At 43.0% G+C, this 26665-nt stretch overlaps 1 protein-coding gene across 2 annotated transcripts; it reads right to left on the bottom strand.

Annotated features, from left to right (window-relative positions):
• Nucleotides 1-8960: 8960 nt before the first annotated feature.
• On the bottom strand, nucleotides 8961-14842 carry ZNF572 (zinc finger protein 572). Of its 2 annotated transcripts, XM_030304298.1 has the most exons (3): nucleotides 14740-14842; nucleotides 12146-12260; nucleotides 8961-11492 (listed from the first exon to the last, which is right to left on the bottom strand). In XM_030304298.1, exons 2-3 carry the CDS (start codon nucleotides 12222-12224, stop codon nucleotides 9985-9987), a joined length of 1587 nt encoding a protein of 528 aa, XP_030160158.1. In that variant the 5' UTR covers nucleotides 12225-12260; nucleotides 14740-14842; the 3' UTR covers nucleotides 8961-9984. The 2 variants fall into 2 exon arrangements, with proteins under 2 accessions (XP_030160158.1, XP_030160159.1); XM_030304299.1 differs by lacking the exon at nucleotides 14740-14842 and having other exon boundaries at nucleotides 12146-12444.
• Between the last annotated feature and the right edge of the window lie 11823 nt (nucleotides 14843-26665).

Here is a 26665-nt window from a genome sequence, read left to right on the forward strand (position 1 = left end):
GATCTCATGGTTCCTGGCCTGGAACCCCACATCAGCCTCTGCACTGGTGGCATGGAACCTGCTTGGGATTCCCTCTCTCCTTCTCTCTCTGCTCCTCCCCCCTGCCAAATAAATAAACTTAAAAAAAAAAAAAAAGATTGTCCCTCTGCCCCTCCCCCACTTGCGTGTGGTCAAAAAATAATTTTTTTTAAAAATCTGTCACTCAGGCCTGAAGCTAAGGCAATGAAATATGACACAAAATCAGCCACTTACTAGGAGAAAGTAATAAACTGTAGAATAAACTCCATGAAAAATACTCTGTAATCAGGAAGAGGCGGTGTTACTACACCTTGGGGACCAGGGTAACCCCAAAGAAACTGAAAGCATGGTGGACCTGTCTGGTGCAGAAGTCATGGAGGAGGCTTAGCTGTGGCCAGAGAGGCTGTAGGAGGCTGAGAGGAAATGGGAGAAATACCTTGTTTCCCCTCGCTTGGCCCAGTCACCCACCAGTGGTCTCTCACCTGTTGGGTTTAGCTGGCCACCAGTTGAAAGTTTGGGAAACGCAGCCCACAGGGACTGGCCTACCTATGATGCACAGCAAAGCATGAGGTATTTCAGGAGTAGATTTGAGCACAGGTAGGCCTAGGATTGGCTCACTTTCTAATATGTATGCCTCCTGATTCTTTTTCTCATTGTCTTGACTTTAGTGGGACTATTTCTATTGTTTCAGTCTTCAATAGGATGTTTGCAATTGCTTATAACTTCTCCATTAAAGTTTTAACAATCAAATCTTTTTAGCATATACTGGTATGTATATATTACTCTGTTCATGTAGTGAATTTAGTGTAGTGAAATCTTACATTAACAAAGTTGATAATGGTGAATCAGCCTTCCATTCTTCAGAAAAACTTCATCAGAGTGTATCATTCTTTTTAATAAAGTGCCATGTTAGATTTGTGTAAAAAAAATACTTTGTAGTCATGACAAGAGCTGATACTTATAGTATAGTCAGCGTCCTAAATGCTTTTTTCACATATTAGCTCATTCTGTCCTCACAACCATACTATGAGGAAGGTACTGTTTTTAGCCCCATGCTACAGATAAGGAACGATGTACAGAAAAGTGGTCACACAGCTAGTAAGTAGCAGAGCCTGAATCCAAGCCCAGAAAATCTGGTTCAGGAATCCAGGATTGTTTGACTAGAATGCATTTTTTTTTCTCGCCCTACAAAGATCTAGTTATTAAAACAAAGAGCACAATTGTTCTTGCCACCTCTTCTTGTTGGCCTAAGTTTGGCATGTCAGGACTAGACTTGTGCCTTTTCAAGTGTCATTCTCAATTCAAGAAAAAGCCTTGCCCTTCTTTCTTCAATTATCCATTCTTAAAGACCCAGATTAAAGATTTTTTCTGTGTATTTATTGATTTTAAGAGAGAGAGCAGGGGAGGGGCAGAGGGAGGGAGGGAGAATCCCAAGCATGATCTGCACTGCTTAGCACAGAGCCTGACTTGGGGCTCAAACTCACGAACCTTGAGATCATGACCTGAGCCGAAATCAAGAGTTGGACGCTTAACCGAATGAGCCACTCAGGCGCCCCAAGACCCAGATTAATCATCATGTCTTTTTATAACTCCACCTCTTTGCCTTAGCAGTCACCGATTCATAATTGTCAATTTACATATAACTTTTTCAAGAGATTCAACTCCTTAAGGCCAGGACCTTGTCTTATTCATAGTTGTATACTCAGCACTTGGTATACAGTAAGCATTTTTTCAACGTATTAAGTACAATCTTTCCTTTCTTCATTTTATATCCCCTCTTTTTTGGGGTACCAAACTGAGCAATTTCTTTTTCATTTATGTTTTTGTTTGTAACACATTAGATCAAAACCCTCTAAAGCTACTTGCTCACCATCCAACCTGTCCATAAAGACTTTATTTTTTTTACTTTAGAGAGAGAGTGCAAGTGAAGGAGAGGGGCAGAGGGATAGAGGGAGAAAATCTTTTTTAAGTTTATTTATTTTGAGAGAGGCAGAGACAGAGGGAGAGAGAGACTCCCAAGCAGGAGCTACGCTGTCAGCTCAGAGCCTGACTCGGCGTTCGATCTCACAAACCATGAGATCATGACTTGAGCTGAGATCAAGAGTTGGACACTTAACCGTCTGAGCCACCCAGCGTCCCCATAAAGACTTTTTAAAAATCTTTTTAAATCATTTTTTAATATTTACTTATTTTGACAGAGAGAGTGCAGGCCCGTGTGTTGGGAAGGGGCGGAAAGAATCCCAAGCAGGCTCTGCACTGTCAGGGCAGATCCCCACAAAGGGCTCAGTCTCACAAACCGAGCAATCATGACCTGAGCCGAAATCAAGAGTCGGACCCTTCACTAACTGAGCCACCCTGGCGCCCCCCAAAAGACTTTTAATGTCAGTCATTTACTTGTTCTGCATCCCCTCAGTGCTTATGTAATCTTTTGCAAATTCTAGTTGGAATTTGGAACTTTGTTTTTTTCATTTTCTTTTTATTCTTCAGTACTGCTCATAAAGCCATGATTAAGAATATACATCAATATTCTGAGCATCTGGGTGGCTCAACTGGTTAAGCGTCTGACTCTTGATCTCACGATCATGACCTCATGTTCACGAGATCAAGCCCCATGTAGGGCTCTGTGCTGACAATGAAGAGCCTGCTTGGGATTCTCTCTCTCTCACTCTTTCTGCCCTTCCCCTGCTTGCACTCTTTCTCTCTCAAAATAAACTTAAAAGGAGTATACATCAATGTAATTCAATGTAATACATGTGGATCAAGTGTCTACTTTGTGTCAGGCACTGTGCTTGGTGTTGGGAGTAAAGCACTGAACAGACATAGTACTTGTCATTTGGGGGTTCAGAGTTTAACAGAGAAGACAGCAGCATACAGGTAATTAAGGATGTGATACGTGTCCAAAAACGAGCAAGTACATGTTGCACTGGAGGGTAACAAGATATAAACTGGCCTAGGGGTCAAGGAGTGCCTACCAGAGGAGGTTACGTTTAAGCTGAGGTCTGAAGAATTAGTAGGAGTAACCAGGTATAACCTCTGGTAACGGCAATGACCACACCTTACATCCCCCAACCCCCGCAGTATGGCTGTTTTTTCCCTTAGTAAAACATCAATCCCTGAAGCTGACAAGTTTTTCACTGAATTAGTGATGACAGCAGGATGGGAAAGATGAGGATTCTAGTCTTCTGAGCAGTATAACTTGGTATCTTCCTAAGTTTCCAATGTGCTTTTTCCTCAGCATCAATTTTACAAACACAAAGATACTTCTCCATTTACCAAACCTGAATTTACCTTCGTCTCCTAGATTTGGGGTGCACTTCATTGTCTGAACCAGGTGACAGGAGACACTGAGCTAAGTAGCCAGCCGTTTCATCAACAAGTTTTCCTCTGGGTTCTCCCAGGCTCTGGGCCTCAGGCCACATCCCTGGGTCTCCCAGCAGCTTCCAGCGCCCTCTACTGGAATCGGGCCTGAGGCCGCGCGAGGAAAAATCCAAATAGTTCTTAGAATCACTCATCCCAAAGTGACTCTCAGCTGATCCGAACCCAAGAGAGGCAAAGAGGGGTTTAAAAAAAAAAAGAAAAGAAAAGAAAAAAGAAAAAGGAAAACAAACTACCTTAAAAGAGGTTTCCAACATTTAAATATACTGGCCTTGAACTGAATTACATGGTTTCCTTCCCCCCCTCCCCCAAAAGGTGTTTAACAAAATTATTTCACTGCGCAACTGAAACTGATAGATAGTTCTGGAAAGGGATTAGTAATATGCCTGTAAAAACTTTTATGCCAGTTAAGCGTCCAACTTCAGCTCAAGTCATGATCTTGCAGTTCATGAGTTCGAGCCCTACGTTGGGCTCTGCGCTGACAGCTTGGAGCCTGGAGCCTGCTTCAGATTCAGTGTTTCCCTCTCTCTCTGCCCTTCCAAGGCTCAGCTCAACTCTCTCTCTCTCTCTCTCTCTCTCTCTCTCTCAAAAATAAATAAATAATAAAAATAAAAACTTCTATGTCCTTTGACTCAATAATGTCACTGCTAGGAATTCACTCTAAGGAAATAATTTGAGATGTAAAGTAAAATTTGTGTACCAACAAAAAGCAAAACAATCATAACTACAATACCAAAACAACAACCAAAAAAACCTTGTTCACAACAGTGTTCTTTTTAATAGCAAACAGCTAGAAATACTATAAACACCCACCAACATCCAACAATTCAGAACTGAATTGTTATTGTTAATAATTATTAAGTCTATTTTTATGAAGTCATTAAAAACATCATAATCATTAAAACAAGCAAACTGACAATAAGATTAGGAAATCAAGACACAATACTATACATACATACATACACACACACACACACACACACACACACTCCCCACATGATCCAATTTTTTTTAACATTTATTCAGATATATGCTTAGAAAACAAGTTATTGGGACAGATCTCAGAACTTTTATGGTGAGTGATCTCTGTAAAAAATGATTACGGGCCATTTTTCTTTTGATCTTCACACTTTTACATCATTTCCTACTTTATACTTCTCTGTATATTTTACAATCAGCAATAAGTATTACTTTAATAATTAGAGAATAAGCTATTATTTTAAGGGGGAAATCTTACACCTGTGTTTGTCAGTCTAATCAACTAGCATTTTCTTTAATCTGACTATTTATCCACATGACTTAACAGGACTCAAAATTAATCATGATCCTTTTTCAACCAAAGCTTACACATCGTCCCTCCCAGTGTCAGATCCTAGGATATCTACTGATTTTACCAGCCATGCAATGTTAGATCACAAACCTCACCAACTTAGCACTTTCAAGCTACCTCTGCTTGTAAGTGGCTACATCCCATGAAGTCATGATTGCCAAGCATCATGTTTCCATCTGGATCTTTATAACCAAGTGTTTGGACCATCTTTAGCTTTGACCTCATTCCTACTTTGCTGGGAGGGGAAGAGAGGAGAGGGAAGAAAGGGAAACGAAATAAAGGGTAGAAAAAGCCTAAGTTTGGGTTAGAATATGTAAGGAAAGGGACGTCTGGGTGGCTCAGTCGGTTAAGCGTCCGACTTCAGCTCAGGTCATGATCTCAGAGTTTGTAGGTTCAAGCCCTGCAGCAGGCTCTCAGCTGTCAGCGCCTACTTGGAATCCTGCCACTCTCTCTCTGTCCCTCCCCCACTTGCACTCTCTCTCTCTCAAAAATAAATCAACATGTGGGGCGAAAAAAAGAATATGCAAGGACAAGGCAGAAGAGGTTAGGGCCAAAGAGAAGTAAAAGAGAATAAAAATGAAATAAAAGAGATGGGGAATGAAAGGAAAGGCAATTTTTAAATAGAAAAGGCAGTAGTTGCCCACAGAGCTGCCATAAAATAATGATGTGCTACATTATTAGCCTACACACTCAGCTTGCTACACACTCCTAGTGTGTAGTCATACCCCTTCGTGTCCATGCGGTAGACAACAAAAGGACTGCACCATTTTTGTGGCCCCAGGGGACACCCATGTCTCTGGGGCTACCTTCAAAGATGATTCAAAGACCCACGGTTGTATACAGCCACTTTATCACAGATCAGCTAACACTGAGGTATTAGCAATGCTAATAAGCACATTACATACAGTATCTCACTGATCCTCCCCACAAACCCATGAGCTAAATGTTATTAATATCTTTATTTTAGAAACCTAGAAATAACCAATTCAAGCAGTGATTAATTTCTGTGCATTTGCCTATCCTTAGCAAAATTATGAGAAAATGAGGGTGGGCAGGGAAGAACGACAGTATTTTCTTAACACCTAGAATATGCCAGGCACCTCACCTCACTCACTGCTTACTAAATCTTACAAGCGAAGAACAGAGTACAAACTGATTGAAACATGAATGTGAAACAGACTCTGAACCTGTCCTGGACAGCGTGAATTTAAAAGCCCAGGTCTTCCCTCCGTAGGCTTTGGACCAATTGGGACAATTGAGGGTCCTCTAGGGGTTAGCGTGAAGGATAGACCCAGCTTCCCAGGCCTGTCACTTTCACTTGCGAGCTAGCCCAGACTCCGTGGACTGGACAAGTAATGATGTCAAAGGGACCTGGGGCACGCTGAGACTGTACAGCCTATTCCAGTAAACTTCACCACTGGATGAAAGTAAACTTTCATCCAAAACCACTAAACACTTCACATGCCAGGCTTTGTGTCGGGCACTGGGATTACAGAAATGAAATCTGTTCTCTGCACTCAGGGAGTGGACAGTCTAATGGGAAGGCATATCCTGGAAGGGCATGTTCCTGGGCATTAGCATAAAACATATAAGCATATGATACCCACTCAGAACTACTGAGCGCCACTATGTACAAAGCACTTGTGCTTTCACAGAGCAAACCTAGCCCATTTTACTATATAGTTACTTCTAGCTCCTTTGATTATCAAATTATTAGATTTGAAGATGGAGGGTTCAGCGTAAGTTGTAGTTCAAGAGTTGGCAAGGAGAAAGTGGTCACCTGAAAAGCTGCACATTTTCCTATCAGTCTATCCATACGTTTGCCCCTCCTGCCGTCATTTCAACTCCTGCTGCACACATATTGGGCATCAGGCAAATTTTTGCTGAGTGAATGATCATACCACTCGAAAGGAATTACATAAACTCAAATACAGAATAAAGAAGCAATGACGGTTTTGTCACGACCATGATTTCAGAAAGTGAGAGACTGGCAGAGATGGAATATATTGGACCAGTGCATGAGGGGCAACTGTCACAAGCCATAGTCCACTACCTCTCACCATCAATGAGGAAACATGTAGAGCACTAAGGACAAGGCTCATTTGGTAGATCCAGCTTGGATGGCCTGGAACGATGGGAGCAAACCTTCAGCTCAGGCACTATGGTAAGACACTGCTTGTATGCCTTCTGGCAGACTCTACAGCAGCTAGGGACTGAATTCCCCACGACACTTGTGAGCCTATGTGTTGACATGGATTTCCCCATTCCACTGTAGGGAAAAAAATATAAGCCCTTTCTCTGAGTAGGAAAATGAATAGAAGAGTCTTCTCTTTAGTTAAAAAGGAACTATGAAACAAATCACTTAAATAAGAATGCTTTATTTAATCAGGTGCAGAATTCTTTTTGCTGGCAAAACAAATAAGGAATACAGAATATTTATTTCTTGGGGAGCTAAATAAAAAACCCATTTGCTGATTAATGAAATTGAGATACAGGCATCAAATATGATTAAATTTACTATTATGTTCTCATAAGTAACAAATCTCTCCTCTGTGTTCCTAGTTTTCAATCAAAAGAGATAAGGATTCTTGCTAAATTGTTTTCTTCATGGAGGAAACCCCATCTTAATTCATCTAAAATGTGAACATCTATGTTTCTATAGACACTGAGGTTTGTGAAATAGGTTTTATGTAATTGTGGGCACTCATAATCAATGATGCTAATAGGACATAAACTGTACCTGTTAATGTCTTCAGACACAAATTAAGTTACATTGAACTTACTATATTGTTCTTTCCTGATATACGCTGAATCCTTTGTTTCAAGAACAAAAATATTCAGTAAGTCGAATCACATAAAAGCGTTCTTCAAAAGTCTGCAAAATTGAAACACTCTACAGTCTTGTGCTTTTACAAAACCTTACTCGTCAGGGTTCCTGAGGTTGGTCATTAAGAATTCACAAGTAGGATAGGTACGGCTTACATTGCTACTTCTGAAAATGTGTGGAGGACATTTTTCTATTTATTTCGATTAATAATAACGAATTACCATGTATTTAGACCTCGTTAATATTTTAAGCACTGTGCTAGCTGCTTTGCAAACATTTACTTAATCCTTACAGAAACCCTGCAAGGCAGGCATTACCTCTGCTTTACAGATAAGGACGCAGGTTAGGAGTGGTTACTGGCCACACACAATGTAATGGATGACTGGGTACCACTCCAACAGCTACTGCCTTGCGACTGAATTTCGGCCTCAACAGCAAATGCCCAAATTTAATTTTCAAACGTTAATCAAACTTTTAGTTGTCTGTGGTAAAATACTGTAAACACTTGCCCTCAGATATTAGAGTTTAAGACAATTTGGACAATACTGCCTAACATACAAAGGTGAAAAGATGCTTAGATGAGGATCATATAAAAGCCAATGATACTTAATGTTCTCCCCCTTCTTGAAAGCAGAAAAATCACCCAAATGTTTCTTAAGTCTTTTGTTAACTTTTGCTTTATTTTTTAATCTTGTAACAACGTGAAAAGACTTAATGGACTCCCCAGTATCAGGCATACTACCACAATCATGAAAGAAGAACGAATCCCCATGCAATTCCGTTACCTACCAGCTACAGCCTTCTGCATTTGCAGCAGCTCTAACTGGTCTCTTCTGGCTCCAAATTCCTAATTTGTATCTCTATAGACAGTCTTCATAAAATATATTTTGAATCTAAAAATGAGACCAGAAATCCTGACCAAGTTAAGAGTCCTGACTTTCTACTCCTTGAACTGGCAGTAAAAAAAAAAAAAAAATAGGGGTAAGGAGCATACAAAATAACTTATTACTTTACAAAACATCATTTCCATTGGACAGGCGAACAGGGAGGATCCATACATCCCATAAGTCAAGAGGCAAAAGAAAACTGTCAAGACTGGAAGTAAGGAATCTCGGTCTCCAATGGCACACTGTCCCTGCACATTGGCTCAGATTCAGGGGGTTAAATATTAGAAAAAGAACCCAGTTTCTGATCTAACCAGGAACTACATAATGAGAAAACTGAAGGGAAAAGACTATTTGTCAAAAATCTTTTTTCATTTTTGTTTAAAGTTCATTATTTCTGCAAGAGACAGAGACATCACAAGTGGGGATGGGGGCACAGAGAGAGGGAGAGAGAGAGAATTCCAAGCAGGCTCCACATGATAAGCGCAGAGCTCAGTGTGGGGCTCGAACTCACCAAACTGTGAGATCATGACCTGAGCCAAAACCAAGAGTTGGATGCTTAACCAACACAGCCACCCAGGTGTCCCTATTTGCCCAAAGTTTATTAACAAAATTCAAGAATTCTACCTCTTAATCTGGTTTTGGCCAAGACAACAGGATCGTATCACTGGATTACCAAGATGGTTGAACAGAAGACATACAAGCATTAGAATGGCCAATCTCTAGACGGAGTGCCTTAAAAACTCTATCCCATTTCTAGTCTATGTTGCAATTCCTTTGGAGCAGAAACCTCATAGCACATTTCCTACAGTCTCATAGGAAATCTTCATGAGTCTGTGAAGAATGATAATCTTGAAAGAACAAACTCTATATGATATTCAATACAGCAGCCACCAGTCACATGTGGCTACTGAGTGCTTGGCACGTAGTTAGTGCCACTAAGGAGCCAGATTTTAAATGTCATTTAATCTTACTACAAATTTATTTAAATAGCCACAGGTGACTAGTGGCTACGGGATTAGCCGGTGTAGTTCTAAATACTATGAAAGTTCATTTTCAGCAAATAAAAACGTGTTTAGAAAACTGAGTCTTTTCTTAAGACCCACCAAAACAGCCAGAGAATCACATTATTTGTTCAAAACGAATCTTTCTGTAGATAACTCCCTGAGGCCAATAATGAATTACTGCCACCCACTCAGGCAAGAGGAAATAGGGAAATTCAAGGGCTAGCTTGGCTTCAAGCTCTCAGGTGTCCTTATTCCCGGAATTTCTCTTTATGTTTTCTTTTGAAGCTATTCCAGTCTTACCTTAAATCAAAAAACATTTCTTCTCCATCGTTGGAAGCATCTCCCACTGGGCAGATACAATGAGCTGGCGATCAGGGCCTTCCCATCCTCCAACCTGGGAGCTTGACTTTTTCCAGACATTATGGCAAACAAACCAAAGAAACTCTGTAGCAACACCTTAATTGTAATGATCCAGCAAGAAAAGAAATAATAATAATAATAATAATAATAATAATAATAATAATAATAAACGGGCTTTGGGACTCAAGAGGAAGATGGACGTGGGACTGAAAAGGAAGAGATGAGGGCCATTTCCCCTGGAGAGTTTTTCCAAGTCCACCCAGGAGGAAAATCATTGACTTCAGGAGACTCGAAAGACTTTTCTAGGTGCATCTTCCGATGCTGAGTGAGATAGGCACTTCTGCTGAAGCACTTGTCACAGTCGGTGCATTTGTAAGGTTTCTCTCCCACGTGAGTCCTCCGGTGCCTGATGAGATTAAAGCTCTGGCTGAAGCCCTCGCCACAGTCGGGACACTTATAAGGTCTCTCTCCCGTGTGCGTCCTCTGGTGAATCACCAGGGTGGAACTCTGACTGAAAGTTTTCCAACACTCCGAACACCTGTACGGCTTCTCTCCTGTGTGTGTTCTCTGGTGTCTAATGAGATGGGAGCTGAGACCGAAACGCTTTCCGCACTCACAACACTTGTAGGGTTTCTCCCCAGGCTGGAGTCCACACTCTTCTATCGCACTGCAGTTCCGACTCAAACTTTCTTCATATTCGGGACTTTCACAGGGCTTCTCTCCTGCGTGTGTTTTCCGGTGTGCGATTAGGTTCGAACTTCGACTGAAGCTCTTGCCGCATTCTGTACACTGATACGGTTTTTCTCCTGTGTGAATCCTCTGGTGCTTTATGAGAGTCGAATTACAACCGAAGCTTTTCCCGCACTCGAGACATTTGTAGGGCTTCTCTCCCGTGTGTGTCCGCTGGTGGCGAATCAGGCTAGAACTCTGACTAAAACTCTTTCCACAGTCAGGACACGTATAAGGTTTTTCTCCCGTGTGAATCCTCTGATGTTCTATGAGGACATAGCTGTGGCTGAAGCATTTCCCACACACGGGACATTCGTAGGGCTTCTCGCCGGTATGCGACCTGTGGTGCTGAATAAGGTGGGAGCTGCTACTAAAGCTCTTCCCACACTCGGGACATTTATAGGGTTTCTCTCCCGTGTGAGTCCTCTCGTGAATGATTAGATGGGAGGTATTGCTGAAGCTTTTCCCACACTCGCCACACTGGTAGGGCTTCTCTCCTGTGTGTGTTCTCAGGTGCTGAATCAGGTGAGAGCTGTTACTGAAGCATTTCCCACACTCAGAACATTTATAAGGTTTTTCTCCTGAGTGGGTCCTCTGGTGAATACGCAAATGAGAGCTGTTATTGAAGCTTTTCCAACATTCAGCACACTTGTAGGGTTTGTCCCTGGAGGTCGAATTCTGCTGGACAGAGGCACTGCGGCGTTCCCTGGGAGCCCATCCCCAGTGACTGGGTTTTTCTTCTTCTTCTCCTGCAGAATTTCCCTGATTCTCTGACTTGCCATCCTTTTCATAGGGATCACTGCACCAGATCTCATTGCCTTGGGACCACATCAATGGACTTTCTTCTATATCCTCATGCTTACAATTTTGTGGGCCATCTCTCTTAGACCGTTTTGAGGCGCTCTCTTTATCTGCCTTGGAGTTGTGTTGTACAGTTTCCAAATGATTCTTACTTGCATCTCCTGTAAGAATAAACAAATATTCTAAACATATTCCCTAATCTCTACCAGAGGAAGGAAATTCTGAAATGCAATGGAAGAGAGAGAATAACAAAGTAAAATCTCATAAATTCTTTTACATTAAAAAAAAAAGTTTTTAAAGCTAGTTTTACTTCAAGTGCTCATTAGAAGCAGGTGAATTTTCTGTGCTCAGTAACAGCACTAATGAAGTATTTAAATAGTTGTCAGTAATTGCCAAGGGGGATATTCATCTTAAAAAAAAAACAAAACACCTCATTAAGCTTCATTCTGGAAGACTTACAAGAAAAAAGGGGATCTGAATAGGGGAGAAACTGAATAGGACACATTCTAAGGTGAAAACAATACTTTAGTTAAAATCTGAGAAGATACAGAAATAACAATGGCACCTGCTATTTATTAAGAACAATCGTGTGCCATATAGTATCTCATTAATCCCAAGAAACCATGAGACAAGATATTATGCATTTTTCTTCAAGATGAGAAAAGAGAGGCTGTAAAGGTTAACATAGCTTGTAAGCAACAGAACAGGAATCAAACTAAAGTCTGTCCCATGCAAATGCCCTGGTTCTTTCTACACACTCTATGGCACTTCTCTGAATTTCCAATGGATTTGGATAATCTTCTCAATCCCTCACCTGGAAAAGGGTTTTTCAAACTCTCCCTCTCCGTGAAGCCACTAGAATCTGAGATCAACAGTTTTTGCTCTTGCTCCATCAGTGGTGGGCACGGCCAAGTTAGGGGTCAGAAATCCTGTGGAAGGGAAACAGGTTATGTTTGCAGGCCTTTGCTGTAACGTATTCTTCTTCCTTGCTTCCCAACCATTGCAATATACCAATTGTGCTTACAGACTGTTCTGTGGACCAGACTGAAAAAAACAACATGGTCTTTAGAAGTCCTTTTAGAAAAATTTCACCTCAGATGCAAGTGAATCTTAGAATTAAGGGTTAACCCAGGGGCGCCTGGGTGGCGCAGTCGGTTGAGCGTCCGACTTCGGCCAGGTCACGATCTCGCGGTCCGGGAGTTCGAGCCCCGCGTCGGGCTCTGGGCTGATGGCTCAGAGCCTGGAGCCTGTTTCCGATTCTGTGTCTCCCTCTCTCTCTGCCCCTCCCCCCGTTCATGCTCTGTCTCTCTCTGTCTCAAAAATAAATAAACGCTGAAAAAAAAAAATTAAAAAAAAAAAATAATAAAAAAAAAAAGGGTTAACCCAATTTACTTTTTCCGAGGAAATAAAAAAAAAAAAAAGTTAAATCACATTAAAGTCTAAGTCCGAGCATCAAGCTTCAAAACTAGAATGAATACTAATACTCATTGTCCACTCAGGGTTTAGAAACACTTTTAAAATTTTTTTTTTTTTCAACGTTTATTTATTTTTGGGACAGAGAGAGACAGAGCATGAACGGGGGAGGGGCAGAGAGAGAGGGAGACACAGAATCGGAAACAGGCTCCAGGCTCTGAGCCATCAGCCCAGAGCCTGACGCGGGGCTCGAACTCCCGGACCGCGAGATCGTGACCTGGTTGAAGTCGGACGCTCAACCGACTGCGCCACCCAGGCGCCCCATAGAAACACTTTTAATTGAAAACACAAAGTAGTTTTTTTGGAAAAGGTAACAAGACTTCAAAAAATCAATATGCAGGTATAAGGAGCAGTTAAAGAGAAAGTACTCTGTTTAGAAAGACGCTGGCCCTTGACAGAAGGATGAAACCTGTGAAGTTCAATTTCAAAAGAATGAATTTCTATAACCAGTAAAAATAAATAAATAAAATCAAATAAGTTGGGACAAAGGAGGGCTAGAAAAATTATAGCCAATAACCCCTAAATATAAAAGGGAAGCTAATGAATTCTTCCGTGACTCACTTTCTCAGTCTATCACAATCGCAATATCCCTTTTAGCTTAAACTTTATCTCCTGGAGCCAACTACAATTCCTGACCTACTTTAAGAGACTGGAAAATGTGATCTTTCACTGGAAGACAGGTTTAGATGGGCTTGGAATCCATTTCAAGATATAAACAACAGCACAATTCAGGAAAAACAAGAGCCTAGAATCGGGATGCACAAAGGCACACATACGGAAAACAAAAAAATGGTATTAATTTTCACCTTGCCACTGCCTATTATGTGCCAGGCACCGAGCTAAATACTTTACACATACTATTTCTCATGTAATTTCCACAATAGCCCTTGGAGGTGTATGAACAATTACCAGCATGTTATTATAGGTGAACAAAAAAGACATTAAGAGACTTTCCCAAGGTCACACAACGAGTAAGTGGTAGAGTAGGATTCAGCCCCAAGCCTGTTTGGATAAGTTCACACTCGTTTACCTATTACAATGAAACTAGAGCAGGAAGCAGAGCTAGGTGTGATCCCAAACTACAATCTCAAAGAGGACCTTTATTTTGGAAAACACTGTTTGTTTGGTTTTTTTTAGATTTATATCTCTAGACATGATACCAAACAGAGGAGCATTCTCTAAGCGTCCCCAGCAACCAGGGATTTGTTACAGGAAGAGGTGAAACTAGTCTAAATTACAAATAGCCCTAGCGTTTGAGTAGGGGAGGGGGGCACCCCATACACCTAAAAGGAAAAATTGTTCAAATGGAATAGTATGTTTTGCTGTCTGAGTTACAGATTTCCACCAAGGTCTTTACAAACGAAGTAAGAGGCTGGGGAACAGAAACCCGTGCACCGTTTTCCCTGCTAAGAAACTATTAACTCTGGTAGTAGGGGTCCCCAGCACTGGCTCAGCAAAACGGTAGCAAATGGTATACAGGGAGGGGCACCTGGGTGGCTCAGTCGGTTAAGCAAACGGTCTACAGGCCAGAAATGGTATTACAAGGCTGTCCCTTAGATGTCACGCCACAGAGAAGGGCTGTTTGCACTGTCCTAGAAGCAGAGGGGCTTAGGATGGGGCCATGCTTTAGATTAGAAAATCTTCCAAAGAAAACGCACTGCCTGCAGCTTAGCTTTAAGAACCGTTGGCAAGGGGCAGACGCTGGGTGCACTGTGGGATGAAGTTCCAGGAGGCCAGATCAACAAGCTCCTTTAAGGGACCCGGCAGGCGAGGGAGGCGAGGGCGGCGCGGTGGCCGGTGCGGCGGGGAGACGCTGGGCCTCGGCCCCTCGCAGCCGCGGGATCCCTCTCCGGGCGTACACTGCAGCCTGGGTGCTGCAGTGGCCACTCCTCCTGCCCGCAGCCCTCGGCTCCCTACCCCCGGGGAGGAACTCACTGTTCTGGGGGCCACACACAAGGCGCCCAGCACCCCAGCAGGCCCAGCTGTCCCGGAGCAAGTAGCCCCCAGCTCCTCCTGACCCCACCAACCCAGGGTCCTAAACTCTCGAGCCCGGAAGACAGAAACAGGAAGTTACCCTAGCCCCCTCCCCGCCGGCCGGCTTTGCGGGAGCCTCTCTAGGAACTAGGGATGACCAGCTCTCGTTGGTCTTAACGCTTAAGGTCCCGGCCCAGAAGGGGCGTGCTGGTGGATTTCCTTCCCTCAAGCTGTCCTTTGTTTGCTTGATTCTCAAACCTCACACTTGTCAGGAGCCTTATAATAGGGGGTCCCATCGGAACGAATTCTTTCCCTTCAGGGCATCATTGGGTTTATCATTATCAGAAGAAAAATGAATGGAGCATTTATTAAGCTCCTGTTGTTTTTGTTGGCACAGGGATAGATATACATATAGCCACCTGTGAAACACTAGGACAGCTGGGGCATCCACCCACATATAAAACAATTAGTTTACAAGGCACCGCTATTAATAACCCTCGGAGAAGCACCTAGACCCTAGTATTCCATTACAGAGAAAATGGAAGGCAGTCCCTGCATCTCCCCCATTCAAGCCTACAAATCTACTTATGTCTGCGCCCCAGGCCACTCTCTTTCTTCCCTCCTGTTACAACAGTGGATTCGTCCTTCACATTTAAAGCGAGCCCTTTACTGCTACTCACTTTCCTTCCTGCCTTCTTGAAGTCCTTACACTATCAACTAACCTCTCAATTCTACCACTTCCATCCCAAAATAGTTCTTCGGCTTTTTTTTTTTTTCTTTGTACTCGCAATGTTGCCATTTTATGGCTTCCCACTGACGTTTTAACCCAGTTTAAAAATGAGTGAATTTGCTCACCATATTGTCTTATTGTAGTAGGCTGGGTAGATATCTAACCCCCAGGTCAGCAGGTGAGCTGAGACAGAATCCTGTCTCACTCTTACATTCTGAGCACAGAGCACATAGTAGGAGCCTTTGAGTATTGAAGGCTTAAATAAACTGCTAGGATACAAGGCCTGGAAGGCAATGGGGATATATCCTATTGTGAAGCTGGGAAAATCCATCAAGTCCTTTGATTTCTCCTTCCATTTCCCTTGTTTCCTTTGCTCTTTCACTCATTTACTCAACAAATAGTTAATGTCGTCTGCTGTTGACTTCCTGAGAGAGTCACCCTGAACAGGAGTTGGGATAGATTGCCCGCTCACCCCACCCCCCCGCTGGCTGACTTGGGGCACTAGAAGGGGTTTCTGCCCTCCCCCAGCCATGGATGTCTCCAGGCATCAGTGTCAATAACAGTTGCAACTGGGAGTGTTTACTGTCTCACATTACAGTGCTCCTTACTCACAGTTGTTTAAACCATAGGACTTTAGTATTCACTTAAGAAGTGTCTGAAGCAGGCAGTACTGGAATAGACTAAGCAGCCCCAAGTCCTCCTGTGTCTGAGAGAGGGGCTTGGTACTTGCTGTCTACTGAATTGTGTCCCCTCAAAATTCGTATGTTGAAGCCCTAACCTTCAAAGTCACGGTATTCGGCAACGGAGCCTTTGGGAGGTATTTACATTTAGAGGCGGTCATGAGACTGGGGCCCTCATGATAAGATTAGTACCCTTATAAGAAGAGACAACAGAGGCGCCTCGGTGGCTCAGTCAGTTAAGCGTCCAACTCTTGATTTCGGCGCAGGACACAGTCTCGTGATTATGAGATTAAGCTCTGCATTGGGCTCTGCACTGGGCACAGAGCCTGCGTGGTATTCTCTCTCTCTCTCTCTCTCTCTCTCTCTCTGCCCCTCCCCACCTCTAAAAAAAAAAAGAGGAGACACAAAGATCTCACTCTCTCTCACTCTCTCCACCATGTGAGGACACAGTAGCAGCTGTCACAAGCCAGGCAGAGAGCTCTCACCAGAAGCCGACCATTCTGGTGCCCTGATCTCAAACTTCCAGGCTCCAGAACTACGAGAAAATAAATGTCTGTTGCTTAAGCCACCCAGTCGATGGCACTTTGTTACGGTATTCCGTTACTTGAGTTGACTAATACAGTACTGAGCTGGTGATGTGATCCTAACAGCTTGCACTAAATTGTCCAATGTCAGGTTTTATTCTTTGCAGGTTATTTGCATTTCAAAAGAGAAGGTGGTTAAAATAGTGGAATCGCTAAGTGGTAGGTAGTGCAAAGCTATGTGGTGAGGGGCAGTGTGATGGCCTAATCGGCAAATTCTTTGCCTCACATACAAGATGTGACCCTTTACCAAGAAATTGAATTTCCCTAAGCCTCAGTAACATACTGAAGTACAGTGATACCCATCTTCCCCAGCGTTCCAGGAGGATTATTTTGATTGCTTTCAGTGGTGGGCTTTCTGATGATCTCAGCAGATCCTTTTCTTCTCTTCATCATCCCCCTTTCCAATTCCCCCTGCATTACTTGGCCTGGAAGTGTGTATATATATATATATATATATACACACACACACACACATATATATATATACACATATATATATGGAGAATATACATATATATGGAGAATATACATATATATATGGAGAATATACATATATATATGGAGAATATACATATATATATGGAGAATATATATATATATATATATATATATATATATATATGGAGAATTGTTACTGCAACCATCACTGTTCCACGTACCTTTGCACCTGACTCAACACCTCCAGGATGGAGCCAAACAGAGTAGAAACTTGGCTTAGGGAGAGAGTATGGACTGGCACAGAGCACCAAAAGTATCAGATGTCCAAGAGCCATCGATGACCGACACAGAGGATTGCCTGTGTTGAGCCTGATACCAAGGACATTGCAACATCTTTTCTGAAGGTGGGCGGGAAAGTGGGTGTGGAGGTTGGGAGGGGAAAGAAACGTCCAGGATGATTGGATTCTGGTGCTACAGCAAGTTTAGGGGATCAACAGAGCAGAGGCCAGATTGTGCCTCTCTCGTAATAGATCAGGATGGCTCTTTCCTTCATCACATTAAATGCTCAAGATTCTAAAGTGTGTCAGCAGGTGGCCCTAGAGGCAGCTGTTTGGTGAGACTGTTGCAAAACGTTAAGTGACTGCAGAGCAACCAAATCCTGTATGATCTCAAAGGGTCTTCGTGCAAACATAAAGTGATATTTGTACCAATTAGGTTTAACAAGAATAAACCTGGGCATAATAGAGGATTATGAGGATTATGGATTCTCTCTCTAACGTGAACCATTTGGAATTAATTACCAAAGAGGAAGAGAGACTATGTTGTCCTGAGTGCCAAATATCACTCTCTAGAATTTTAGGGTCACTTCTCCTCGGCCACAGATTTTCCCTAAGGTTAGTTGCCTTCAAATGTCCTCATCTTGGCACCCACCTTGTTGAAAGCCAATCTTCCTCCAGAAGTCAAAAGCCAAGACGAGGCAGGCCTCATTTCTGGCTACAGAGGAGAATTCCAGTTCTTGGGGATAGTTCTTGAGTCACAGAGCCGTCAGAACCTACAAAACTGGTCTCAAATGACACAGGAATCTAGAAGAGGAGGACACTATTTGGAAATTTGAGGTTCAGTAAGGGTGTTGAGGAAGAATGAAGAGCTACAGAAATATCTACATATTTCAATCGCCTTGGAACAATATTCAATGAAATGATAGCATATATGGGCTGTTCACATTACTGTGCCTGGCACTATAACTACTCGGTACGTGGGGCTGGTGTTCATATGGAAATCAAATGCAAAAAGTCTTCCTGGTTAGTGTGTTTAATATCATACCTGCAGCTTGGCAGGAGGGTCATGCTTTATTTTCTCCTTTTATCTAGAATTCACCTGTTAGCTTCCCTGAGACTCTTCTTCCTCTAAATTTCTCATTAAATCCTTTTTACATTAGATCTCAGAACAGAATGTTATTGATTTTTATGATATTCATTTGTGAAAAATGTATTCAGTCTAGGCAGGGAATATATAAATAACAGTTTTGGGTCCACCTGCCTGTACCCAATGGCGTATTGCTTTGGGCCAGCACGCTCTGAAAGAGAGATGGCATCACCAGCTTAACCTAATAACGTAAGTAATGTTCTGGGTTTCCACTGGAGTCAGTTAAGAAGGCACTCTCTCAGAGAAACATCTTACCTGTCATCAAAAAATGATAGCCAAGGGGTGACAGGGTGGCTCAGTCGGTTAAGTGTCTGACTTCAGCTGCGATCATGATCTCACAGTTCATGGGTTTGAGTCCCGCACCAGGCTCTGTGCTGATGGCTCAGAGCCTGGAGCCTGCTTCAGATTCTGGGTCTCCCTCTCTCTCTGTCCCTCCCTGCTGCTGTCCTCCTGCTCACACTCTGTCTCTCTCTTAAAATAAAATAAAATAAAATAAAATAAAATAAAACGTTAAAAAAGTTTTTTTTAATTATTCTCTCTCAAGACAAGAGCTTGGCAGAGAATGCCATATTGTCTCGCAGCAAAATCTTATTTCTGAGGGTCAACAGCTAAGTATCACCCCGGTCTGTCTCTTTTTACAGTCCCTCAGGAACAAGTGACATTCCCCCAAGCAGAGGAATGGCTCAGGTGAACTGAGACAAAAGGTAAAATGCACGTAAGCACGTCAATAATTTAGAAGGCATCATGCCTCACCATTACTAAGCTCCTACTGAGTGCCAGATGCAATGCTAGCTATTTACAGGACCAAGCTAAATAAGATATGGTACCAATCCCTGTAGCCAAGACTACACTGTATGTTAACTAACTTGAATTAAAACAAACAAACAGGGGCACCTGGGTGGCTTATTTGGTTAAGCATCTGACTTAGGCTCAGGTCATGATCTCACCGGTCATGGGTTCAATTCCCACGTGTGGCTCTGTGCGGACAGCTCAGAACCCAGAGACTGCTTTGGATCTTGTGTCTCCCTCTCTCTCTGTTCCTCCCCCACTCATGCTCTGTCTCTGTGTCTCAAAAATAAATAAATGTTAAAAAAAATTTTTTTTAAATGATAGCCAAAAGTGACAGACAAGCGGTCCTTTGTAAGTCTTTCAAGTAAATGTGGAAATTCTCCATGTTGTAGAGCAGTAGGATGGGAAGTCTTCTTAGAGTTCTAGGACACATTCGAGAATATGTGGGAGTTTTGGGTTATCTTTGGTTCTCATTGGTTAATGCTACCAGTAAATGGGGGCTGGGGTGGCTCAGTCAGTTAAGCATCCGACTTCAGCTCAGGTCATGATCTCGAGGTTCATGAGTTCAAGCCCCGCATCAGGCTCTGTGCTGACAGCTCAGAGCCTGGAGCCTGTTTCAGATTCTCTCTCTCTCTCTCTCTCTCTCTCTCTCTCTGCCCCTCCCCCGCTCATGCTCTGTCTGTCTCTCTCTTGCTCTCTCTCAAAATAAATAAACATTAAAATAAATAAATAAAATAAATAAATAAAATAACTACCAGTAGTTAGTGGGCAAGTACTGTGACCTGAATGTGTCCTCCCCAATTTCATACGCTGAAGTCCTAACCCCACAATGTGACTGTATTTGGAAATTTGGAAAAATATTTCCTTTAAGGGGCTTTACGGGCCCCTAAGGAGGTAATTCAGGTTACACGAGGTCACACGAATGTAATCCAATAGGACTGGTCACACTAATCCAATAGGACTGATCTCCTGATGAGAAGAGGAGGAGATACCGAGGATATGCAGGCACAGAGAAAAGGCCGTGGTGAGGACACGTGGTGAGGCAAAAAGACAGCCATCCACAAGCCCAGAAGAGAGGCCTCTGGAGAAACCAGACCTGGTGACACCTTGGTCTTGGGCTTCCAGCCTCCAGAATGGTGAGACATAACCGTCTGATGTTTAAGTCACCCAGCCTGTGCTACTTAGTTGTAGAAGCCCTAGCAAACTAGGACAGCAAGGAACAGAAGCGCTCAATGCCCTACAAAGTGTAGGATGGCAGGATCTGCACACTAAGAAATTGCCCTGTCCCAAATGCTAGTAGCATCCTCTAGAGAAACACCAATGTAGTCCCAGCCCTTCATATTATAGCTGACTCTGTTAGATCTGTTTTTGAGGGAAAGTATCATATCTTGGTTTTGTTTGTCAGTTTTCGGAATGTATTTAATCTTATTTCTAGTTGTTTTCATTTGGGTTTTTTTAAATGTTTATTTATATTTGAGAGACAGAGAGAGAGAGACAGAGACAGAATCCGAAGCAGGCTCCAGGCTCTGAGCTGTCAGCACAGAGCCCAACGCGGGGCTCAAACTCATGAGCCTTGAGATCATGACCTGAGCCAAAGTCGGATGCTTAACCAAGTGAGCCACCCAGGTGCCCCTGTTTGTTTGTTTATTTGTTTCTTTGTTCTAATTCAAGTTAGTTAACATACAGTGTAGTCTTGGCTACAGGGATTGGTACCATATCTTATTTAGCTTGGTCCTGTAAAGAGCTAGCATTGCATCTGGCACTCAGTAGGCGCTTAGTAATGGTGAGGCGTGATGCCTTCTAAATTATTGACATGCTTACGTGCATTTTACCTTTTGTCTCAGTTCACCTGAGCCATTCCCCTGCTTGGGGGAATGTCACTTGTTCCTGAGGGACTGTAAAAAGAGACAGACTGGGATGATACTTAGCTGTTGACCCTCAGAAATAAGATTTTGCTGCGAGACAATATGGCATTCTCTGCCAAGCTCTTGTCTTGAGAGAGGATAATTAAAAAACCTTTTTTAACATTTTTTTTATTTTTTTTTGAAAGAGAGAGAGACAGAGTGTGAGCAAGGGAGGGACAGAGAGAGAGGGAGACACAGAATCTGAAGCAGGCTCCAGGCTCTGAGCTGTCGGCACAGAGCCTGATGTGGGGCTTGAACTCACAAACTGTGAGATCATGACTTGAGCCAAGTCATCAGATGCTTAACCAACTGAGCCACCCAGGCACCCCGAGAGAGAGGATAATTTAAAGTCCTTTAGCATATGAAGGGGCTGCTTTGGGTTTCAAAGAGTTTTTCCTATGGAGGTTCCAGAAAGAAGGCTAAGACGAAGCCTTTGGCCAAAGGTGGACAGCTTTAGATTGAGAAAAGTTAACACTGGGAGCGGGAAAACTGGCACCCCCTCCTTCTTCCCGGGCCACCCTGTCTTGAGATTGCACTCCGGTCATTCATGGTTACCTGACATTCCGTTGTATACTTGTTAGTTTCTTTGTTTATTGTCTTTATCTCCAACTAGCATGTCAACTCTCTGAGGCGGTTGTCTATGCAATCACTGTTATATTCCACGCATTTAAAACGGTACCTCACAGTTCGGTAAATATTTCCTGAGTGAATGAGTGAGTTTTCTTTTTTCTTCATCTCCCTTCCACATCTAAAGAAAAAGAAGAAGAAGAAATTATTTAATGTGAGAGGATATCTTTAAAGCTTTTGAACTCATCCACTGGATTTCCTCTACTTGCAGAGGAAATCCTAAGAACTAGCTTCATAAACTCGCATCCAGAAAGATCTAAGGACAGGCACATCTCTGACTCAGTGCTCATTGTTTTGTACTCCGCGTTTGCTTCCTTTGAATTCCTTTGCAGAGTTTACGGTGTGACAAATGATATCTCTAATGGCATTGGGCCACTGATTGTTCAGAAAGTGCCTGTATAAAATAGAGCTGATGTCCTGGATGCCTGCCTGTTACTGGCGAGCAAGCCTGGGAATGTATTACGTGGATGGTGGTGACTCCTTCTCGGTCGTGGATTTAGTGGGCACTAGGTCTCAGTGGAGCTGCCCAAAGAATCGTGTCATGTCACTGAACGAAGTCATACCTCCTTATCCATCATCTCTGTGGAAAGTGGATATGGGTGAAAAGGTGAAGGCAGGATTCTGCATTAAAAGACAATTGTAGCAGGAAATCCAGGGCCCTCGGGTCACTGAGATTTAGCAACCAGCATTGGGACTTTTCTTTTCCACAAAAGAATAAATGTCCAAGGAAACACCCGGCTGAGTGACCAAGAATGTGCATCTTCACAAAGGATTGGGACCATCCAGTTCTTTGTTTACCAGTATCCGGAAAGATCAACCACATTCCTTTGGGATAAATTACCTGGTGACTCTTTATGAGGGTGGGAAAGGGAAGGAGGGAGAGAGAATCCACAGTGTGGCACTTTACAATATGATATCTGCATTATGTCAAGTCTAAGTGCAGAGCAAGTCATTTGTTACCCATGACAGTCTTTATTCTTTTTATTTATTTATTTATTTTTGAGAGAGAGACAGAGGGAGACAGAGTGTGAGCGGGGAAGGGGCAGAGTGAGAGGGAGACACAGAATCCGAAGCAGGTTCCAGGCTCTGAGCTGTCAGCGCAGGAGCCCGAGCAGGGCCCAAACTTGTGAACCGTGAGATCGTGACCTGAGCCGAGTCGCGCACTTAACCGACTGAACCACCCAGGCGCCCCAACAGTCTTTATTCTAAAATGGAGTCTCTTTGGTCACATAAAGAAAAAAACCTCTTAGTAGCTCTTGGACAATAGTACGAAATAATGGGCTCCTGATCTATATTGTCATCATAAAAAGAGCTTTCATCTGCTTAGTGGTGCAAAGCTGACCAAGTGCTTCCCGACCAATATGCCACTTACTCCTCACCACGTGTCTGTGAAGAGAACAGAGCAGGAACCATGACCATTTGGCAGACAGAAAAACTGAGGATCTGAGAGAGGAAGTGAGTTCCCTAAGCTCATTGAACCAGTGGTGGAGTTGGGTTTAAAGCCCTGGTCTTCCAGCCCCCACTCCCACTGTGTCTGGCTCTCCAGTGTCTTGAGATGCAGCACTCCACGGTGGGCCACCAATAGAGTGACCATGTGATTTATCACCCAAACCAGGACACCTTGGAAAGTGAAAAGAGGCTCTATGAAAAATTATTCTGAGACAATAACTGGAAACCAGGACTGTCTCAGGAATAATTGGATAAACAGTCTCCTTAATCATAGGGCAGAAGCAGAGGAGACAGGTGCCCATACACTGCCTTGCTCCTTTCTCTTTGGCAGGAGATACAAATGTTCATCTCTTTTTTTGAAAGCGAGTGACTTTTCAGTCCTAAGCAACATGGTTCGATCAACGGACCTGGTTGGGTCAAATAATGAGGAGCCAGTTCCCTACCTTTGATTGGCCTGGACCCCAAAGCTCAGGAAATATGGCCAGTACTTGGCAGATGCAATTAGAATAAAGGAGGGAGGGGTGCCTGGCTGGCTCAGTTGGTGGAGCATGCGACTCAGGGTGGTGAGTTCGAGCCCCATATTGGGTGTGGAGACTACTTAAGAATAAGATCTTAAAAAAAAAAAAAAAAAGAAGGAAGGAAAGAAGGAAGGAAGGAAGGAAAGATGAAGTGGCTTCAGTAGGATGGCGAGTAGGAGGCTGATGAGAATAGTCAGGAAGGACAACTTGAGTAAATCATGACCTGACAGCTAGGCAGCAAACGGCTCGAGTGTTATTATCAGTGTCTGTGTGTTTCTGCTGGGAAAGGCAGATTCTGTCACGTGGATAAGACCTGGAGGCTTCCTAGAAGGGTAGAGACTGCCCCATCTGGATGGCTAGATGATTTGTTTCCTGGTCACCATTAATATCTAATATCTCAGTGGTCCCTGTGATATCTATTATGGCAGGAACTTGCTTCTGGATATAGCTACTCATGCAAAAGTGTGTGATACAATGAATAGTAATTATATTTCTAATGATAGCACATTACCTTTGCAGAATGCTTTTATCAACTTTAATATTTTTACCCAGAAATTCATACAGGTAAAGTTCTTAAATCAGTGCCCGTCATGTAAGAAGTGCTGTGTAAGGGGTTTCTATTGCTGTCATTTTTATTTCATTTGATTCTCACAAACACTTTACAAAATACATTACATGGATAGGATGGAAGAAAACTAAGCCCATTTGGCTGAATTTCTTTTCTGTTGTCAACCAGCCTATCTGTTTCAACAGCATGACCTGGTCAGAAACCTTTTGAGTTCTGCTAAGAACAACATCTTCAAACCTATGATGCCTCACTTTCAGTCTGTAGGTCTAGACTCTCCCCTGGTCCACACCACTTGGATATTTGGTAGCATGTGGGTATTTTGGAAACTTGAAGCAAGTTTGCCTGTCCCTAAAAGCTCATTAGCATCCTAAGGCTACAATGTGGCCGGGTTATTGGCTGTGTCAGCGTGTGCTGTGTCCTGTCTAACTCACTCTCCGTCACCAGGGCAGTAAAGCAATGTCCCATGACAGGAGCCACCTTTTTGAGCCCACTCTGCATAGCTGTGTTTGCAAAGGCACCACAGGAGCCAAAGGCATCTGTCACAATTCATTGTTGCTGCATTTCCCAAAAAAAAAAAAAAAAAAAAAAAAACCCTCAATGAACAAGGAAAGAATTGCCCTCTTTCAGCCAGAGCAGGGCACTGCTGATTTCTATCAGCTTCCTGCAGTAAGGGTGGAGAAGTGAAATCAATACAAAAGCCAATTAAAGTTGTTTCTAGGGTACATGTAGACACTTTGCCAAAATCATGTCTTTAGAATAAAAGAAGAATCAATGGGAAAGTTTACTGTGGGTTTGCACCTTGAGAAAGGTCCGATCTGAGTAAGGGTAGCAGCATGGTGCCAGGCCAACATCAAAGCCTTGTGAGAATTAGATGTGGAAAGCAAAGTAGTGGGTGCTTGTGTTTGATTCTGACGAACTTATGAAGTTGGTGACATCTTGTTGGGGACTTCTCTGGAAAGGCCCCGTCCTTGGGACTGGAGGTGAATCTTTGCTGGTATATTAGTCAGGGTTCTCCAGAGGAACAGAACCAGTAAGAGATGGAAGGGGGAGGAGAGGGAGGTAAAAAGATTCATTCTAAGGAATTTGTTCATGCAGTTATAAAGGCTGACAAGTCCCCTGATCTGCAGAGGGATTAGGCAAGCTGGACACCCAGAAGAGACAACGGTTGAGTTCCAGTCTGAGTCAAAAAGCCTGAAACCTAACAGCCAATGCTGCAGTTTGAGTCCAAGACAGGAGAAACACCAGCGTTCTAGTTCAAGCCTGTTAGGCAGGAAACTTCTGTCTTGTAGCAGGGGAAGTCAGCCTTTTTGTTCCATTCAGGCCTTTAAATGATTGGATGAAGCACCCCCACCGTATGGAAGGCAATCTGCTTAGTCAATCTACTGGATTTAAATGTTAAGCTCCTCCAGAAACACCCAGAACAGTGTTTGATCAAATATCGAGGCACCAGGTGGCCCAGTCAAGGTGACACAACATTAATCATCACGCTGGTATCAGAGGTGCACCAGAAATGATGAAGGGTCATCTGGGAACTGCTGTAAGCAGAAGTCCATCATCTTAGTGCACATATAAAGAAATGTGCAGCTGGCCAAGGCATCTGGTGGAGTGCTAGAACTCAGGAGAGATGGAAAGGAAATTAAGATGACGCATCAGCCCACCAGGGGAACTGACACAGCCAGAGAGCATTGCTGATATGCTTGAATTGAAAACTCTTCCTACATCTGGCTGTTTAGAAAGCACGTCTTTTTTTGTTTGTTTGTTTATTTATTTATTTTGAGGGGGGTAAGGGGAGAGAGAGAGAGAGAGAGAGAGAGGGAGAGAGAGAATCCCAAGCAGCCTCTGTACCATCAGCACAGAGCCTAACGCAGGGCTAGATCCCACGAAAGGTGAGATCATGACCTGAGCCGAAATCAAGAGTTGGATGCTGAACCTACCAAACCACCCAGGTGCCCCTAGAAAGCACATCTTAAACATGGGCTGTGTTTACTGCTAAAACAATTCGAAAATCTCAGAAAAGAAATTACGACCAGAATTCCACCGATAATCGTAGCAAGTATTGTTTCTTCATCGTTCTTCCCATTTTTATTTGTTCACATACAGGTTTTTACATAGTTGTGTTGTATGTTGAATATGAGTTGCACTTGACCAAAGGCAAGTTTTCCCCCCAGTGAATAT

This window comes from Lynx canadensis, chromosome F2 (assembly GCF_007474595.2).
Source record: "Lynx canadensis isolate LIC74 chromosome F2, mLynCan4.pri.v2, whole genome shotgun sequence".
Taxonomy (NCBI): domain Eukaryota; kingdom Metazoa; phylum Chordata; class Mammalia; order Carnivora; family Felidae; genus Lynx; species Lynx canadensis.